Source organism: Sapajus apella, unplaced genomic scaffold, assembly GCF_009761245.1.
Source record: "Sapajus apella isolate SASKATOON/1434 unplaced genomic scaffold, GSC_monkey_1.0 scaffold1, whole genome shotgun sequence".
In the NCBI taxonomy this organism is placed as follows: Eukaryota; Metazoa; Chordata; class Mammalia; order Primates; family Cebidae; genus Sapajus; species Sapajus apella.
The window spans coordinates 87,261,336-87,282,387 of record NW_022436941.1 but is presented as its reverse complement, the minus strand read 5'-3'; the positions used below and the strand labels follow the sequence as shown (position 1 = coordinate 87,282,387).

At 34.9% G+C, this 21,052-nt stretch overlaps 1 protein-coding gene across 2 annotated transcripts in view; it reads left to right on the top strand.

The window, feature by feature from the left end:
* Positions 1-21,052, top strand: part of PARP8 (poly(ADP-ribose) polymerase family member 8) — a 179,224-nt gene that overhangs the window by 118,336 nt on the left and 39,836 nt on the right. For both annotated transcript variants that reach the window (XM_032281105.1, XM_032281104.1), the window contains exons 11-15: positions 5,234-5,300; positions 10,949-11,074; positions 11,585-12,146; positions 13,724-13,774; positions 13,876-13,971. In XM_032281105.1, the coding sequence (XP_032136996.1) occupies positions 5,234-5,300; positions 10,949-11,074; positions 11,585-12,146; positions 13,724-13,774; positions 13,876-13,971 (902 nt within the window). The remainder of the gene's footprint in view (positions 1-5,233; positions 5,301-10,948; positions 11,075-11,584; positions 12,147-13,723; positions 13,775-13,875; positions 13,972-21,052) is intronic.

Below are 21,052 nucleotides of genomic sequence, written 5' to 3'. Positions count from 1 at the left end.
ACTGGGAAAGGGATGGTATGCGGCAGAACCCAAACATCAGGGAAGTCTCACAGGTTCTAGAGCCATGTCCAGAGTTGCTCTGTAGGAGTTAGGGCCACAGAAATAGGACATGTCTGGCAAAGAGCCACGACCATGGAAAGGATATGGCAACTGCTAAAAAATGCCCACACAAGACAGAGAGGAGAGGATAAAGAAAGAGGAGGGAATAGGAGGGAGAAGAGAGAAGAGGGAAGGCAGGGGGAAGGGAAATGGGGGAGATGGGAGGAGAAGAGAAGGGAAATAATACCTTGATTCCATTCTCTTCCTCAAGTCCAACCAGAGCTCCATTAGTCAAACCTAATCAGAAGGTAGTTGGCAAGGGACCTGTGGAAATACAGCCTAAAGGTGGAAGAATGAGGGATGGGTTTGAAAGCAAACAAAACGCAATTGCCTATATGTATATCCTCGTCAAATGCATAGTGCTGTCAGACATTTTTAAATTTACATAAATGCTACCGTGCTATAGATTTTATTCTCTTAACCACTTCTGCTGCTCAGATGGAAATTGGCCCTGTTGCTCTAGGTACACTACTATAATATATACTGTAGTGGAGATCCACTACAATTTACCTATTTGTTTCCTTAGCGATGGCCACCTACATTGTCTTCAGATCCCTGATGCCATAATCAATGCTGCAAAGAATGTCCTTAAAGAGCTTATTTTATGGACTTTATGTGAATTCATGAAGAGTGGAATTTGTATGGGTTGGTCTAATCTGAGCTGAGAGCACTTACTCATCATCGTTTCAATTACATAGCTCTACTTATTGGAATTTCTCCAAATATCTGTTAACCATTTAGAATTTTCCTTCTCTATGTTGCTTTGTCAAACCTTTAACTATTTTTCTAATGTGTTTCCTGTCTTTGGATTTTTTTATTGTTTATCTTACAAATACCTTTAGTATGTTAGCCCTTGATAGCTAGTGAGTTCAATTAATGCAAAAGTCTTTCACAGTGATATTTATGAAAAGTTGATATTTGATGATATTTTTTGTGAAAAATATTTTTGAAATAACAAAATTCAGTGATTTAAAAAAAATTTAAAAAGTGTTTGCAATGTGTCTTTGGAAGGTATCAGCATTTATAGTAAAATGAACTTGCAAAAAATGTATGACTAATTCAAGATTTAGACTGACCTATTTAACAGTTCCTTTCGAAAGGAATTTATTCCTAAATTTTGGAAATGTATAAATAACAGTTATTTAAACATCAATATTTGGCTATGGCTAATCTGACAATATATCTGTGAGTGAACAGGAATGATACAAATTGAAGAAATACACCTCCTTATCCACTTTGAAACTAAAGATAAGGATTATTTGTATTTTATATGGGGAAATTTTAAATAAATATGTGATATAGTTTATCATTCTTATGATAATATATTTTTGGAATTACTGATAAAGAGATGCAGTTTTTCATCTCAAGGACAAAGCTGTTTTTAATTGAAAATGATAAACAACTAACATTATTTTAAAATGATTTCCATACATATCATCTCATTATTGGTACCTCTATGCTTGCATGATCAGTGCATTAGAATAATTTCCACTTATCTTGGGCAGCCCTCACTTCCCCACTGGAGTTAAATGAGAGATAAGAAAGCATTGAATAACTTTGACTTTTTTTTAAAACATGGAAATATATCACTAGTACATTCTGTCAAGTTCTTACTTTTCTTATAAAAGAACATTTATTTGTAGTTTCTAGTTTTAGGTATCAGTACAATTCTGGGTTTTTTGTTGTTGGTGGTGGTTGTGTGCTTGTTTTGCATAGGTCACTAATTTTAGCTTTGTTTTTTCCTGAGTACTTATTTGCATAATTAGACTTTTGTAATTCATTTTATTTTCTAACGAATTATTATCAAGAAACTATTACTTTTTAAAAATATTGTTAAAAACAAATTTAAAATGTTTTTAAATTTACAGAAAAATTGCAGTTAGTACAGAGTTCCCATACACTTCAACCCCTGTTTCTCTGGTTATTAACATCTTTCATTAATACATTGAATATGATTAATTACATTTATTTTAATGGTAATATATGTTTTAGAACTTGAATTTTGGGATATTTTGTGAATTCCAAATTATGAATTTTGTAAATTTTGGAATTTTATGGACCCTTAGTATACTCCAAAATTATAGCTCATTTAGATTTTATGCTGTTGAGTCAATGTTTGAAATGTATATTTTTCTAAAAATTTATCATTTTGATAAATGTTAACACTTATTTTCTAGTCATGCATAGTATGATTAAGTTTTGATCTTTGTATTATTAATTTATAAGAATAATTTGTATGTTTTTGATAAACATTTGTGTCTAGTATTATATGACCCTTCTTTCTCTCTTTCTGTGTATATATCATACACAGTTTTCTCCAGTGCATTTTGGAGAGTTCTACGATTTTTTAGCTGGGTCTCTTTTGTTTCTCTGCCCTCATCTTCCCACTTTTTCTGACTGTCTCTGAAGACTGTATCTTCTTAAATCTTCTTAGAGTAAATACAGTGCTTTCTCATTTAATTCCACTGAAGTTTTCCAAATGTTAGAATTTTTTGTATTCACTTTTGAATTTTGATAGCCATGGGTTTGGGATAATTGGGATTGGATTGATGCCTACTCTATACCTTACTCTCTGTACAGGGATTAGGGAGTTTTTCGGAAAGGAACTAACTTTTTGGTGATACAAACAGCAAGTTCCCTTGATTCATGGAGCGTTTGTGTCCCAGAGTAGTAGCCAACAGAGGGAGTGAGGCAATTGGGGGATACCATTTGGCTTACAATATAGAGCACCTGTGATCTGAGACGGTCCTATGAGCAACACCATCTTTGCTCTAATTATCTGCTCCCCCACCTGTTGCTGTGAATGGCACTAAGCTCCTATATGTCGTCTTTTCATCTGCATACTGGTTTCTGTTCCCTTTCACCTCATTAAGACACCATCCCAGCAATTCAGTTCTCCCCTCCTTCCTGTACTATTCATTTCTCTTTTTTTCCTGGAAGATTCACATCAGCAAATATTTCTCTTATCTTAAAAACAAACAAACAAACAAAAACTGAAAACAAAACCTTCTTTACCTAAAATGCCTCTTCAGTTGGGACCCTAATACTCTGCTTCTTTTGACTGTTAAATTTCTTGATTAGAGTTGTCTCTATCAGCTTCCTTCATTTTCTTTTTTCTTTTCTCTCTTTGAATCCACTCAAGTCAGGTTTTTGTCTCATCATTTTTCAAATTGCTCTTGTCAGTGTCATCAGTAACTTCGTTCTTGTCAAATGACTCATAACCTATTTTGATTTCTCATCTTGATTGACTTAGCAGTATTTCATAACAATTGTTTACCTCCTCCTTGAAAATCCTTTTTTTTCTTTTTTTTTTTTTTTTTTTCCAGATAGGGTCTACTCTGTTGTCCAGGCTGGAGTGCAGTGGCATGATCACAGCTCACTGGAGTCTCACCCTCCCAGGCTCAGGTGATCCTCCCACCTCAGCCTCCTAAGTAGCTGGGACTCCAGGCATATTCCACCATGCCTGGCTATTTTTTTTTAAAATAGAGGTAGAGTCTCCCTATGTTTCCTAGACTGGTCTTGAACTCCTGGGCTCAAGCAGTCCACCTGCCTGAACCTTGGGGTTACAGGCATGAGCCACTGTGCCCAGCCTGAAAAACTTCTTTGAATTTGTGTCCAGATAGCAGCACTCTGAAATCTTCCATCCTCTTGGCCATTCCTCCCCAACCTTCTTTGCTGAACTGGGCTCAGGGCCTAATCCTCAGCCTTTCTCTCTCCTCCACCTACACTCATACTGAGTGGTTTCTCATCCAGCCTCATGCCTTTAAATATATATATATATATTCTTACTTTTCCAAATTTGTATCTTTAGTGCATTCCTCATCACCTTAACGCCTAAATGGTGAGCTTCTCCAATTGCCTTCTTAACATTTCCATTTTAGTATCAAATAAGCACCTCAAATTTAAAATATTTGGTCAAATAACTAGTCTTCTCTGCCTCTCCAAACCTGTTCCTCCTGCAGTCTTTCACATTATAGGAACTGGTAAATTTCATTGCTCTAGTTGCTTAGGCCATAATTATTGGATTCATCCTTAACTCCTCTTTTTTTCACACCTCAAATCCAGTCCACCAGCAAAATCTGTCCACTGTCCTGGAAGTGTGAACCCAAAATGTTCATCACCTCCATGGACCCAAGTGCTGTATATCTTGCCTCACTTATTGCAATAAGTTCCTGACTGATTCTCCTGTTTTTCCCTTTGGTCTTTGACCAGTCGATCCTGCACAGCCCCACCTGCTCCTTCCCTGCTCTCATCCCCTGACAGGAGACCTTGTTCAGTCCTCTCCCCACACTCCTCTCCAGCTGTTTCTAGAATATTTCAGCCCATTTTCTCCTCAGGGACTTTGCCTTTGTTCTTTGGTCTGGCTGGAACATTTTCTTCCTGCTTGTTCTTATCTAACGTTTAAACCTAAGCCCACACAGCCTGCAGCCCATATATCTTTCCCCAGCTTTGTTTTTCCCCAGAGCCTTTATTGCCATCTAACACTGTATCTGTTTTTCTACCTGTTTTTCATCTTCCTTCTCCCACTGGATTTCAGACTTCGTGGGTGCAGGAATATTCGTGTATGTGTGTGAAATGACTGGCGTGATAAGTGTGCAAGAAATACTCTTTAAACCAGTGATTAATGAAAAATGAGCATCTTTTTTGAGAGAAGTTATTTATTTATGTATACATATATGTATTTTTATATATTTAGTTGCCGATTTAAATATATATATATATATACACACACACCTGGTAAAAGTATAAACCACGTGAAAAGTAAATCTGCTATGCCTTGCTCTCATCTCTCATTGTTTTATTCTAAAAATGATATATGTAGATGCAAACATGTTGTCTTTCTTCCACTTAAGAAATAGTGCACTAACTATCCTACATGTGGCCAGTTCAGCTGTTTCTTACTTTGGAGGTCATTCTTACTTACATATAAGTATATTATACTTTAATATATAAGGACCAATAATGATCTCCTATGTGCATATAGTATAAATAGCACTGTTTAGGTCTGCATGTACCATTTTTAAGTGTGTATATGTATACATACATATATGATGCAGTTTCAGTCTTCTTCTGGCTGATGGTTGAGTTTCAGTTTCAAGTCAATATGTGACTGTGCTCTTTTTATTCTTTCCAGTGCCCACTGTTGATGTGTTTCAGATTTCCACAAAAGAGCGATTTGGATTGGGACATCAGCTGAAAAAGTAAGTTTGCCAAAGTGTAAAAAAATGAATTTCTGTTAAAGAGAACTGAGTTCTCATTTTGTTCCTTTAAGAAAACAACAACAAAAAACCTTTCTCTTCAATAAGAGCTTTTTGAAGCAAGTCCCTCAAGAGAGGAAGTCATCCTGATGCTAAATTTATCAGCAGGGCTCACTTTTCCACCAGGGCCAGGGTCCTTCTATTGCCATCCCAGACCCACTCTCTTTCTTCAGTACCCTGTACTCTGTCTGAGGAGGCTGACCTGTGTGGACACAGGCTCTGTGTCTGTGAGTCCCTAATGTGATCAGTGGAAGGAGGAAGGAGAGGAAGATGGAAGTACTTACTGCCCTGGTTTCCTGCCTAGGAGGTCGTCCCAAGCTGACTAGTCCTTCCACTGAAGCCTGCTGCTCTTGTGTAGGCTGCAGCATTTACATGACTTTCTCTCTTACTGGGCTCTATTGATGGCTCCCACTGCTCATTCCTTGGGGCCCAGAGGTGGTATCAGTTTAGCAGCCACTGGTTCTGGGCTACTGCACTATATCCCTATTTCCCATAATTATCCCTTTGAAACATTCTTATAAATAAACTATTTCGTGTTTGAAACTTGATTTTGTTTTCTTATCTTTTAAGTCTATTTTATATAAAGACCTGTTTTTTAAAAACAGAAAAAGAAAACGCTGATAGAGCCAGGATACAATGGTACCAGAAAAAAAAAAAAAGCATCTTAGAAGAAGAAGATAGAGAACACTGATAAATTACAGACACAAGAATTGACTCTCAACTTTTTCTAAAATCAAATGATCCCTGATGTAATCTAAGGCACAGACTTTTGGGGCTCATTGGCCTGTGTATCGGTATGGATCAAGAGGGCTGGTTGTGGTTTTCCCTGAAGAAAATAATGCTGCCATCCACGTGGTCTCCTTTGGCAGCTTTCCACACAGAGGAATTAGAGCTTTCTCTTTAGACCTAGAGTCTAGTTGGGACTTGATTTCAGAAGACATAAAGCCACCCTATTTGAACTGACTTTTAAAATGTAGGCACGTACCTCACTTTGCCATGATCAGAATATAAACAATAAATTCTTTACTTAATGTCAGCTTTAAGAATTTGTGTTTATGGAGAATTCCCAGAGGATTATATATTCTTCCAAATCTGTAAATTTAACTTAAACGTACGTTTGCCAAAAAAGACCGTTAGATCACTGTATACTTAAAGCACGGTTTAGGCCTTTCATAATGATGCAGCCTACATGATCACTTTTATTTTAATGAATTTTAATTTGACATCATCATATATTGGCTTTTACTGAGCAATATTTTAAGAGAAAACATATTGAAACTATATTTGATATATGAAATAGAGAACTTACTGAGGTCATTTTGCCTGATGTAGGAAGCCACATATATTATATTTAGGATTGTATGTATCACAGGGCTCTAGAGTTTTCTCAAGTTTTTATGACTCAAATTGAGGCAGCACTACTCAAATGTGAGTTGTGTACTTACCACATTTGAAAATAAAAAACATTCTTATAAATTCCCAGTGTTGAGTTCAAAGATGTGCAAATATAAAATTAGATAATAAACCCCTAATGTTTGGAATTCTGCATTTCTAAAACTAAATTCCACTTAAAATGTGTGTTTAGCATAATATATTATGCAGTGTTCTCATTTATAAGGACTCACAGGATAAATTTTCTCAGCTTTCCATTCTAGGATTAGGCATGCTTTCCCAGAGCACTTGGTTGTGCTTTTTGACTGGATTTTGTTTCCTGCATTGTGCCTGTATTCTACGTGTCTTGGAGATGAGCTGGAGCCTGCCTCCATGATGAGCATGGATGGCATTATCCAAGTTGGGTACCATTTCACCTTGACACATTCTTTTTTATTCTATGATTTTTTTTTCTCACCCAATTTCCTCCCTTGTTTTTATACTCTTCTACTTTGTATACTTCTGCAAGCCACTTATGAACTTTTATTTTTAGTGGGATAGAGCTGATCAAAATAAGATAAGAATTACAAAAGCACACAAGTCTAGGAATAAATAACTTTCTACCCTTCATGGCTTCTGAGTACATTATATGTGCTCAACAAAAGAAATTGTCTATATAATACCAACTCTGAGAAATTAAAGAAAGCTAGGAGGCTTTTTCACTGTTTAAGTACCTAGGAGCATATATAACATATTTTATTAATATCTCCAAGTGATTAATGTTTTTAAACAGTTACTTGCTTTTAAGGATAAATATTAGCTATGTGGAAAGTTTGTTAATGTGGATTAGAATTTTTTTTTATGATCCTTGAGACATTTTGGCCTGAGATGTTTGTTTCCCTAATTATAAATAATTAGATTTGGTTATGATCCTTAAGGTCACTGCCAGTTTAAAATCTCATAATTTTAACAATCTAATTTCATCCTCACAATAATTTTTTTTTTAAACCCACTAAATATAAAGAGGTTATTTTCTTAGAAACATACAGCAAGTTAGGAAGGCAAGTTTAGAATCTAGGCCCGTTGTTTTGTTTTTAGTTAGTAAGAGACACTCTTATTTACTGAATAACTTTTCCACCGAAAAATTTTTTTCTGGTGCGTTTTGAACAGTAGAATAATCAAATTAACAATAGCAAAAGCCAATGCTTATGTAGTAACTATCATATGTCGTACACTATTTTAAATGCTTAACGTATAATAAGACATTTAATCTTTACAACAACTCTATGAAACAGGTCTTGTTACTATCACATTTCCTAGGTGATGAAACTGAAGCCCAGAGAGGTTGAGCAGCTTGCTTACAGTCACACAGTGAGAAAGTGATAGAGCCAGAATTTGACTCCAAACCAGTACTTATGAGCTGTAAACTAATCTGCCTCTCATATAATCCTAGATATTCCTTTGCTTGAGATAAGACATGGAATATATGTTTGACGTTGAATGAATATTGAGAGATTGTGAAGTCAAAATAGCTTAAAAGAAAAAATACATAACGTATTTTCTCATGGCTGACCTGACACAGATATGGTGGTCGGTCTTGCATAGGGAACTGTATCATTCAAAGCTTCAGCATATCACAGACAATGTAAATAATCTTTGACTTTGTATGACTTTATGTTGAATCTGCACTGATCAAACCTTAGTTGTTTCTAAGAAGGGAAAACATTGCAAATCTTCAGTTTTCCCTTAAATATACGTACAACATAAAATTAGGTATAAATTCTTCATATGTATAGTTCCACATTTATAAAACCAAATTCAATTTCCAACTTAAGTGCAAATCAAAATAAAATACTTGAAAATCACATTAATACCATTAATTTGGTTTATGATGTTGTTTTGCTAAAGCTGTTATACCACCACAATTTGAATATAATACTGGCTGCTGTAGTACATAGTTCTTTTGAAATCAACATGTAAAAAATTATGATGTCATCCCTATGTACTTGCTTTTTTCTACTACACTGGAACCTTTGTTAACATAGTTGGTTGTGACATCATCTGCTCTTGACCTGATGCAAATGTATACTTCACCTTGAATTTTTTTTCTTTTTTTCCCCCTACCATCAGCCAGTCACTGGCAATGGTAGTAGTTTCTTTTGGTCCCAGTGCAATAGTAAACACAAACTCAAATGTAAATACTGAAGTCCCTTCATGGTTCTCTATTATAAGGAGGTGGTTGTTATATCAAATGGGCTCATGTGTACACTCCAGGTTACTTCTGAAATGAAATGCAACATTGAATGTCTTTTAGAAAACACTTAACTTCTTTTGCATCCAAGAACAACTAGAAACCTGGGTACCCAAGTTTAAGAATTACCGATTTTAGATGTGAATTCACATCTACGTTAGGATCACCTTAGGATCCTAATGTAACATAAAAGTGGGAAAATTTTTACATTTTGGTCATATTTCATTTTGACCTGTTTCTTTTTCTGTTCCACTTAGCTTATCAAGATTAGGCAAGCATTTGCTGACTGTCTTCGAGAATGGTGCACAGGAGTAGCAATTTTTTTATGGGAAAAAAATCTAACTCTACTTGATACAAAGAGTTGTGTCAATGGAGATTTCCAATTAGGCACAGGGAGAAATGATGATCTTATTATTACATTAAAATCCTGCTGAAATTTTGGGTAAACAAAATTCAAACATGAATAAATAAAACGTTTCTTATGCTGATTGAGAGAATTTACTGTGAATTTGGAATCATGGCATCCCTTACTGCAGTTTGCTCCCTTTTTCTTACCACTTCCACTGCTAAAAGGACTCCAGAATAATTCTGTATGTAACTGTTTCTTCTCCTGAACTTATCAAAACTAGCAGAAGAAAGCCTAAGTAATATACTTTCTGGTGATCAGAGTTAGTTTGTTAAGACCTGAAGGATCTTGAGAACTTAGTAACTGACCTCATGCTAACAGTCACTTTTGTCTTTTTTGAATAACGTGTAATACATATCAAAACCTATATTTGAAAAGATACTTACTGTTGCTCTGTCACTTGTGCCTATGCTAACTTGGGCAGATTTCATTACTTGTGAAATGTGTGGAATAACAGTTACTTGCTGGGGATACACTGAGAATCAAAGGGAAAAATGTATATATAACATTTCTGTTTTACTCCGTGACATATTGTAAGTGGTAAACAAATATTGGCATCATTTTCCTGACCCCAAAGCAACGTATTAGAAATAACTGATAAAAGCATAAAAAACAGGCTATCCTGAAGTTATTTTTGAAGGAAAAAATGTTTAATTTATTGCATGCTTGATGTTTAATTGTAAAATTTTATGTCTACTGAAGTATTAGTGTTGAGGGCCACTGCCATGTGGAAAATGGAGAAACAGAGAAACCATCCAAACCTGGGACCTCTTTCAGAAAAGAACACTGTGTCCAAGTCCGCAGTTGACATTCCAGAATTCTTTACCGTAAAACACTGAGGGAGTGATTTTGACATAGAAAATATTGAGATTAGGAGTTACCAACCTTCTGCCTTATGATATTAACTAAAATTTAAGGATACCCAGTTTTTTAAATATAGTATATTTAAAGGTGAATGGCTGTGTTGAAGATAAAATTTGCTGACCACATATTTCTACATAGAGCCAGTTCTGTGTGTTTTCTTTTTATATATTATTTTATAGTTGTATTTTGCTTTTCTTTTCATGAAGAAGATATAGAAGCAAGTCAAGTAAAAGGAAAATGGCTTTACTTCTATCTTAATAAATAGCATTATAATTAGTAACAATTAATTTCTTAAAAATTGAATTTCTAGCACCAAAAATAATTGAAATTTTTTTTTTTTGGCTACTTCAGCTCAAGTTGTTGATCCTAAAAGCAGTCTTTATAATTCTTTTTATATCTTCATTCTTCTACCATTTGGATTATCATATCCTGGTAATATTATAATTTAATTATTTAAATAAATTGTAATCATTATCACTTACTGTGATATAACTAGTCACAGTAAAGTTCTAGTAATTTCCTATGTGTATGTGATGCTGTCCTACATGTGAAAAATTTAGTATTATTCTAAATTAGTATCTTACTGATTTCTGTGTGTTTATTTTTATTTGATAAATGCATTTTCTACATAATAAATATAGTAACATTAGTTGAAATTGCCTTGGAATGGTGATAACAGAATTACCTTTGGATTGACAGAATCATGCAGACGTTTGTTACACAGCAGTGGAAACAGAGCAAAGAAAAATCCAATTGCCTGCACAATAAAAAGTTGTCAGAGAAGAAAGTGAAGTCTCCCCTGCATTTATTTTCTACTTTGCGCAGGTTGGTAACAGGCAACTTCATCATTATCTTACTAAATGCTGAGTGTGTGATATAGTTCATGCTTACAGCATTCCTTCTATAGTAACTTTCTTTATAACTTTGAAGAAAAGACCGAGTTAGATGCATTCCATCAAAAACATACTCATTTGTATGTCTTGAGTTTTTATTAATATTTATTTAACATTGGTTAAATTTTCTAAAATTAAATTCTTTGCTTTCTAATTACCTAGAGTTTTTCCTACCAAAATTAGTTTTATTACAGGGCTGTGGGATAGATAGGAGGGAAAAACATCTTAGAATCTTTCTTTTGCTTTTCAGGAAAAATGGGATTCAAGTCCTGTAATCATTCTGCACATACCTTTGATTTCACTTTTGACTGGGTAGGCCATATTAGTATGAGGTGGTAGAACATTTATAGCACAGTCAGGTTGACTTGGAGCATGACAAGCATTCTTCATGGTCTGCTATACCTGTGATTTGCCCTGTATTAATTCTTGTTCAATTTTGAAGGTCGCCAAGTTATCCTCCCCCTGGTTGTGGTAAAAGCAAATCCAAACTGAAATCTGAGCAGGATGGAATCTCCAAAACGCATAAGCTGCTGCGGAGGACTTGTTCCAGCACAGTGAAGACGGATGATGTGTGCGCCACAAAGTCACACAGGACCTTTGGCCGCTCCCTGTCCAGCGATCCCAGGGCTGAGCAGGCTATGACAATTAAATCGCACAAACTTTTGAACCGTCCCTGCCCTGCAGCTGTTAAGTCAGAGGAATGCCTCACTCTAAAGTCGCATAAACTATTGACTCGATCTTGTTCTGGAGATCCACGATGTGAGCACAACACAAACTTGAAGCCCCACAAACTGTTAAGCAGGTCTTACTCCAGTAATCTCAGAATGGAGGAATTGTATGGACTGAAAAATCACAAATTGCTCAGCAAGTCCTACTCCAGTGCCCCCAAGTCATCCAAAATGGAGCTTTTCAAGGAACCTAACGCAGAGGGCAGGAGGCTCTCTCTTACCTCAGGGCTTATTGGTATCCTAACACCATCTTCATCTTCATCTTCTCAGCCTGCTGTGCGTAAATATTTTCATCTTGAGTTCTTAAATGTTAGCTAAGGTGCAGTAGAATTTTTTTTTTTTCTTATAAGATCTGGTGGAGAAATGAAGCAAAACTTTGTTTTAATTTACCTTTTTTTTTTCTGTTTGGATATTGTTTTACCTACCACATATTTGCAACTGGCATTGAAATGTCAGTTTTGATTCTGAAAAAAAAATAAATGTAGCTACTGATTTGAGGTCCAGCCCAAATTCTCATCATGGCAGCAAATGCTACTAAAAACAGAAGGAAGTGCATTGGATTCACAAAGCCTTTACTTATTAAACAAACATGTAATTTTAGTGTTCTATTAAGTAGGCGTATCTAATCGCTGGTCTTCTCACATGAGTAGTGGAGAACCACATTTTTTCTTGTGGATAAATTAAGAGCAACTTCCTTTCAATTATATGTAAGAGAACTTTGCTCATGCATGTGGCTACCTGTGGAGAGAGGCAGCATTTACCACTTTATCCCAGAGCCTCACTGAAAGTTGTTCTTGGTGTCCATTCTATACTGAAGTCACTTTATGCTGGAGCTGTTTTTGGGGAACATGGGATCAGGAGATGACTTTAATAATTTTAGTCCTTATGATGGTATTTATCAAGAATAACTTATGCAAAATTTATCACTAGCATGATTGGCATGATAGCCAATTTTCATGCTAGTGGTAAATGCATAGACCTATCTTATGTATATTATTAACATATTCAAAATAATTGATGAAAAGTTTTGTTGCCTTTTGCTAAATATATATGTGTGTTTGTTGGGGTATGTGTTTAGCTCTAACCATTAATGTGTATTCACTCAGCAAGAGATGAAATTGCAAAAAATAAGATACTATTTTAGGAAAGTAATGTTATTCTTATATAGGTTTATTTCTAAATTTAAATTGTAAACTACACTGTCTACTGATTTTATGAAAATTTGAGTATGTTGTCAATTTCACATGAGCATCCTAGAAGCCCATTCCTACTCAAAGATAAGTTTTAAGGACATAGAGAAAATAATGTAGAACAATTACATAGTGGAATGTTTCCCATGTTAATTTCATCCAAGAAAGATCATTTCAGATATTCTGTGAAAGAAAATGCCTTAATGACCTCTTATATGGCTAAGCATAATACGTAGTTTTCTGTTATGACACTTTCAGTAGCTATCTAATATTTCTTTGGAGGAATAATTGTATCTGATTGTAAAATAAGACTGAAGTTCCCTAATGAAGAGAGATGAGCATTTGCTGATTAGTAACAGAGGAAATTAGGTTTTTTTTTTTTTGATCATGTAAAGATGCCAGTCATTTTTGCTAGAAGATCAGCAACTAAGAATGCTATTCATTTACTGTAGGCAAAAATTGCATTGGTAAAGGTAGAAAAGGGTATTTATAATAGAGTGAATAAAAACATTTTTAAATCTTGATGTCATCACCAATGACTCAATTCATATTTCATGTGATCTTAGATCACTTTTGTATTCACTATTGCAAAGAGTAAAAGACTGTGATTTATACATTTTTTTAATTAAAAAATTGCGTTTTTTTTTACTTTGCTTTTTACAGCCAAATGGTGCAAAATGCATTCCAATACGAGACCGCGGCTTCCTGGTGCAGGTATGAGCCAAAACTCTATCCATTGTAGAAATATTTTGGTTCTTACTGGGTTTTTAAATCATGTATGAGCTTGACTTATTTTTCCTTACTGTTTTATTCAGACAATTGAGTTTGCTGAACAGCGGATCCCTGTATTGAATGAATACTGTGTGGTTTGTGATGAGCCACATGTGTTTCAAAATGGCCCTATGCTTAGGGTAAGTTCTTATTGATAGAATGTTAGTGTTGGTTTAGAATATGGAAATATAGAAAAGGTTTGAAATACAAAAATAAGTAAATATATGCAGTTTAAAGCAAATACTCTTTATTGAGCAGATTATTTACATGTAATTTTGACAAAATGAATTAGTATTCTAGTCTGTGAAAGAGCAGTTAGTTTGATATTAGGAAAACGTTTCTTACTATATTTTTTACATATGTTTATCTAACAGCTGTTTATCCATCTATACCCGTATAACATTAAGCATCTTGAATTGTGGAATTTAGAAGAACTAGTGTTTACAAGGATGCTTAGGCGGTGTTCCTTCAAAACTCCACAATTTAAGATGTTTAATACAGAAAGGAGAGTCTAGGCCCTCTGCCAGTTAAGAGAGGTACATAGTAGTAGAGAGAGGATCAGAATCAAGATTTCCAAAAATGCTAACATCCTGACACATTTGGGACATTATCAAGGGAGTGTGAAAATAAGATTCAGTTTATACGTGCATTTTGGGGAGAACTATTCAATTTTAAAATGATTTTTTTGCAATTTTTTATTGTTAAAATTTAACATATAAGTCACTACATAAAATATACAATTCAGTGGTTTTTCATATATTCACAATATTATATAACCATTACCGCTATTTAATTCCAGATAGTGGAATTTTCATTACCACAAAAAGAAATATCCTAACTTTTAGGAGTCACTCCCAATGTCTGCCTCCTATCATTTCCCGGCAATTAAGAATCTGTTTTCTGTGTCTATGGATTTGCCCATACTGGATATTTTACATGAATGAAATTGTACAATATGTGATCTTTTGTTTCTGACTTCTTTCACTTATTATAATGTTTTCAAGGCTCATCCATGTAGCATGTGTCAGTACTTTTATTTCTTTTTATGGCAGAATAATACATATTTTATAGATATACTACATTTGTTTATCCATTCATTAGTTAATGGAATTGCTAGAACAAATGTTAACTCTGTTTAACTTTTTGAGGAGCAGCCAAACCTGTTTCAACAGTGGCTGCAGAATTTTACATTTCCACTGGCAGTGTATGACAGTTCCAGTCCCTATACATCTCCCCCACGTATCATTCTCCATTTATTAATACTGTTTATAGCCATGCTAGTATGTGTGAAGTCGTTTCTCATTGTGGTTTTCTTGTGAACTTCCCTAATGACTAACTAAAAGATGCTAAAATATTTTGATTTTCTGCTAAAAGGATTTTGAGCATCTTTTCATGTGCTTATTGGCCATTTGTGTATCTTTGGAGAAATGTCTATTTAAACCCTTTTTCTATTTTTAAATTGGATTATTTGTATTCTTATGAATTGTAGGAGTTCTTTATGTATTCCGAATACTTTATCCACCTGGTAAGGATAAAGTATTCAGAATACATAATACTTTCTCCTGTTTTATGGTTTGTAATTTCATTTTCTTAATAGTATTCTTTGACATATAACAAGTTTTCAATTTTGGTGAAATCTTATTTATCATTTTTTTCTTTTGTTACTTGTGTTTTTGATGTTGCATCTAAAAAGTAATTGCCTAATTCAAAATCACACAGTACACTTATGTTTCCTTCTAAGAATTTTATAGTTTATGTCTTACATTTAAGTCACATTACTTTTTGAGTTAATTTTTATATATGGTGTTAGGTTGGAGTCCAAAGTCATTCCTTTGCATGTAGAGACCCAGTTGTCTCAGCGCCATTCTTTGAAAAGACTATTTTTTCTCTACTGAATGATCTTGACACCCTTGTTGAAAATTATTTGACTATAGATGTTTTGGTTTATTTCTGGACTCTCAAGTCTTTCTCCACTGATCTGTATGTCTGTCCTTAGGCCAGTACCACATTGTCTTGATTAATGTTGCTTTACAGTAAGTTTGAAATCAAGAGACACAAATCCTCTTTGGTTTTCTTTTACAAGATTGCGTTGACTGTTTGGGGTCTCTTGCATTTCTATATCAGTTCTGTGGTTCACTTGTCCATTTCAGCAAAAAGACAGCTGGAATTTTGATAGGGTTGCATTGGAATTGTAAATCGGTTTGAAGACTATTGCCGTTGACCGTAGACTGAATGTGTCTCCCCAGAATTCATATGTTGAAATCCTAACTCCCACGTGATGATGTTAGGAGATGGGGCCTTTGAAAGGTGATTAGTTCACGGGGTAGTGCCTTCATGAACAGAAATAGTGCTTTTATAATAGAGCACAGAGCGCTCTCTGACTTCTCTACCATGAAAGAACACAGCGAGAAGATTAATTGGTGGCCTTACCGTCATCCTGGTCTATGAATCAGCAATGGGCCCTCACGAGGCTCTGAATCTCCTGACACCTTTATCTTCCCAGCCTTCAAAACTGTAAGAAATAAATATTTGTTATTATAAGCCACCCAGCACCCAGCCTGGTATTTGATTACAGCAGCCTGAATAGACCAAGCCATCATCTTAACAGTATTGACCTTTCCAATTCTTGTATACCAGATCGTTTTATTTATTTAGGCATTTAAAATTTTCTTTCAAAGCTATTTTGTAGTTTTCAGTATTCAAGTCTTACACTTCTTCGGATGAGTTTGTTTTAAGCATTTTATTATTTTCGATGTTACTGTAAATTAAGTTGCTTTATTCCATTTTTAAATTGTTCTTTACTATTATATAGAAATAGAAGTTATTTTTGCATGTTAATCTTTTATCCTGCAACATTGCTGAACTTATTTATTAGCTCTATTATTTTTGGATTCTTTCATGTTTCTCTATATAAAATCACGTCATTTGCAAATAGTTTCACTTTTCCTTTTTAATAAGGATGCTGTTTATTACTTTTCCTTATCTAATGTACTTGACTGGAACCTTCAATATAAGATTGATTACAAGTGGCAAGAAAAGAAATTTTCATCTTGTGATTTAGAGGGAAAATGTTCAGTCTTTCACTATTAGTTGGGGATTTTTCTACTTTTTTCTTTTTTTTTTTTAAGATGGAGTTTTGCTCTTGTTGTCCAGTCTAGAGTGCAAAGACGCTGTCTTGGCTCACTGCAACCTCCGTCTCCCGGGTTCAAGCAATTCTCCTGCCTCAGCCTCCCGAGTAGCTGGGATTACAGGCATGTGCCACCACGCATCACTAATTTTGCATTTTTAGTGGAGACAGGGTTTCTCCATGTTGGTCAGGCTGGTCTCAAACTCCTGACCTCAGGTGAGTCCGCCTTGGCCTCTGAAAGTGCTGGAATTACAGGCATGAGCCACCATGCCTAGCCTGGAGATTTTTCATAGATGCTCCTTATCAGGTTGACAAAAATCCATTTCTAGTGCTAGTTTGTTAGGTGGTTCTATAATCATGAAAACATTTTTGTCTGTTTTTGTTTTTCTGTGTCTCTTGATATTACTATGTTTTTCTTTTCTTCTATTAATATGTTGTACTATGCTGATTTTTAAATATGTGCTAACAGCTATATGGGCCTGGAGATTTCTATTTTAGATTTTTTTTGTTGATGTTGTTGAGACAGGTGTCTTACTCTGTTGCTCAGGCTGGAGTGCAGTGGTGCAAACATGGGTCACATCAACTTCAACCCTCTGGGCTCAAGTGATACTCCTACTTCAGCCTCCTGAATAGCTGGGACTACATATGCATGCCACCATGCCCAGCTAATTTTTAAAATTTTTTGTAGAGATTGGGTCTTGCCATGTTGCCCAAGCTGGTCTTGAGCTCCTGGGCTCAAGGAATTCTCCTGCCTTAGCCTCCCAAAGTGCTAAGATTACAGGTGTGAGCCAACACACCTGGTGAAAAATTTGTAATTTATGAATTCGATTTCTTTATTAGTTATAGGGCTATTCAAATTATCTTTTTTATTTTGGGTGAAATGTGATAGTTTGTGCTTTTAGAGGAATTGGTCCATTTTGTCTCAGATGTCAAATTTATGTGAGTAATTTATTAGTGTATTCTTCTGTTATCCTTTTGATGTCTACAGAGTTTTAGCGCTACCCTTTGTTTCATTACTGATGTTGAACATTGGTATCATCCCTCTTTCTGTCAGCTCTGCTACAGGCTTGTGGATTTTATTTACCTTTTCAAAGAATAGATTCTTTGTTTCATTGAATTTCTCTATTTCTTCTTTCAAATTCATTTGTTCTTTCTTACCATTATGCAAGTGGAGGTATTGAAGGTTTGACTGTTTATTGTTGAATTGTTTGTTTTATCTTCAGTTCTTTCAGTATTTGATTCATGTATTTTGGGAAATCTATTGCTAGATGCATGCATGTTCATAAGTGTTTTATCTTCTTGGTATTTTGACTCTTCTTTCCTGTTTTCTCTGTCTCTAATAGCAATTTTTGTCTTCAAGTCTCATCTGATATTAGTGCAGCCATTGCAGCTCTCTATTGGTTATTATTTACATGGAATATCTTTTTCCATGCTTATGTTTTTAACCTATTAATGTCTTTAAAACTAAAATGAATCCCTTGTTGATGGAAAATTGTTGATACTCTTTTTAAATCCTTGCTAATCGTTGTACTTAAACATAATTACTAATAAGGAAAGTCTTCTGCTTTTTTGCTATTCCTTTCCTATTTGTGTCATATCTGTTTTTGTTCCTCTGCTTCTCCCTTACTGCCTTCTTGTGTGTGTTTAATAGGTATTTTCTCGTGTACCATGTTGAAGTTTTTCAGTTTTTCTTAGTGACCGTTCTAGGGATTTCAATTAACATCCTAATTTCTAAAAATTGAGTTTGGATTAATACCAATTTTTTTTTTTTTAAATAAGTGGATGTTGCCCTGTCTTCTTGACTGGAGTGCAGTGGTACTGATCATAGTTCACTGAAGCCTCCAACTTCTGGGCTTAAGTGATTCTCCTGCCTGCCTCACCCTCTCATGACTCATGTAACCAGGACTGGAGTTACAAGCGTCTATGCCTGACTAATCTTTAAAAAAGTTTTTTGTAGAGATGGGCTTTCATTATGTTGAGCAGGCTAAAGCCCTGGCCTCAAGCGGTTCTCCCTCTCCTTCCAAAGTATTGTGATTATAGGCATAAGCCACTGTACCAAGACTTAATAATATATAAAAACTTTGCTCCTGCATAGCTTCAACTCCACTCCCAGAGTGGAATTACATATAAATACTGTTATGTATAAATATGTAAGTTATATCTTTATATTATGTGCTCATCAACATATATTTATGATTATTGCTTTATGCAGTTGTTTTCCAAACCAGAAACAAACAGGAAAAAGAAATTCAAAGTCAAATATACCAATGTATTATATATATGTTTAAAATGTCAAAAACATATTTGCGTGCAGTTCTTTATGTTTACCTGTATGTATGGTTACCTTTACCCAAGCTCTTTATCACTTTGTGAGGACTATGTAGTGTACTTTCTATTTTAATCTGAAGAACTCCCTTTATTATTTCCTGTGGGAAATCTCTGCTAATGATGAACTCTGTTGGTTTTTACCTGGGAATGTTTTAATTTCTCCTTTATTGTTTGAAGGATAATTATGCTGAATATAGAATTCTTGGTTGAAAATTTTTGTGTGTGGTGGAGGGGGATTTATGCTGTTTTCAGCATTTTTGAATATGTTATCCTGCTGCCTTTAGGTATTCATGTTTTCTGATGAAAAACGACCTATTTTCTTATTGAGGATTTCTTATTATGTGATGAATCACTTCTTTGGCTGCTTTCAAGATTTCTTCTTTGTCTTTGGTTTTTGGTATCTGGATTATGATGTGGCTAAGTACCTCTTTAAATTTATCCTATTTGTAGTTAATTGGGTTTCTTGGAAGTATAGATTAACTTTTTAAATAAAATTGAGATGTTTTAAGCCATGTTTATTCAAATATTCCTCTTGCAATTTTACTCTCCTCTTTCCTTCTGGAATTTAGCTTTATATATATATATATATATGTTTGATGGTGCCCCATCAAACTCTTACACTTTGTTCACTTTTTTTTTGTTTTTTTGTTCTTGTTCTTCCTTAGATTAGATAATCTCAATGGACCTATCTCCAAGTTCACTGTTTTTTTTTTCTGCCTGCTCAAATCTGATTTTTTATTTCAGTTTTTGTACTTTTCAACTCCAAAATTTGTATTATTTTTATAAATTCTACATATTGATACCCTCTGTTTGTTAACATTGTCTTTCCTTCAGTTACTTAGATATGGTTTTCTTTAGCTCTTCAACATTTTAAGTACAGCCAATTTAAAGTTTTTGTCTAGTAAATTTAACATCTGTGCTTTCCTTGGGACCCTTCCTATTAGTTGCTTTTTTTTTTTTTTGAGAAAGAGTCTTGCTCTTTCACCAGACTGGAGTGCAGTGGTGTGATCTTGGGTCACTGCAATCTCTACCTCCCAGGTTCAAGTGATTCTCCTGCCTCAGCCTCCCGAGTAGCTGGGATTACTGGAATGCACCACCACACCCAGATAGTTTTTTTGTATTTTCCTTAGAGACGGGGTTTCACCATGCTGGCCAGGATGGTCTTGGTCTCCTGACCTTGTGATCCACCTGTCTTAGTCTCCCAGAGTTCTGGGATTATGTGCATGAGCCACTGTGCCTGGCCCTTATTAGTTGCTTCTTACCCTGTGTATAGGCCTTACTTTCTGGTTTCTTTACATGCCTCTTATTTATTTATTTATTCATTTATATTGAAAACTGGACATTTTGAGTATGATAATGCTGGAACTCTGGGATTAAAATCTCAGCCAAACTGTTTTGGCAGGCTTTAGACTTCATTCCTGCTTGTACAGAGCCTTGAGATTAGCCAGAGGTGAGATTTATGGCCTTCGAACGTTTTTCTTGAGTGTGCACACAGTCATAGGCAACCATCTGGGCTTTTGGATTTCCAGGAATATATGTTAATTTTTCATAGTCCTTATCGACAGACATTTCTTTTCCTAATCCTTTCTTCTAAGCTTTTTGGTTATTCTGTTGTTTGTCTCAGTTGTTATCTGTTGCTTCATACAACTAAAACATTTACTAAAACATTTTCTGTAAATGTTTTCAATCCCCACTCTAGGTAATGGATTAGTACTGGGTGAGTTCCAAGTCAGACAGAAATAAAGACAAGTGTTTTCAGCTTGTCT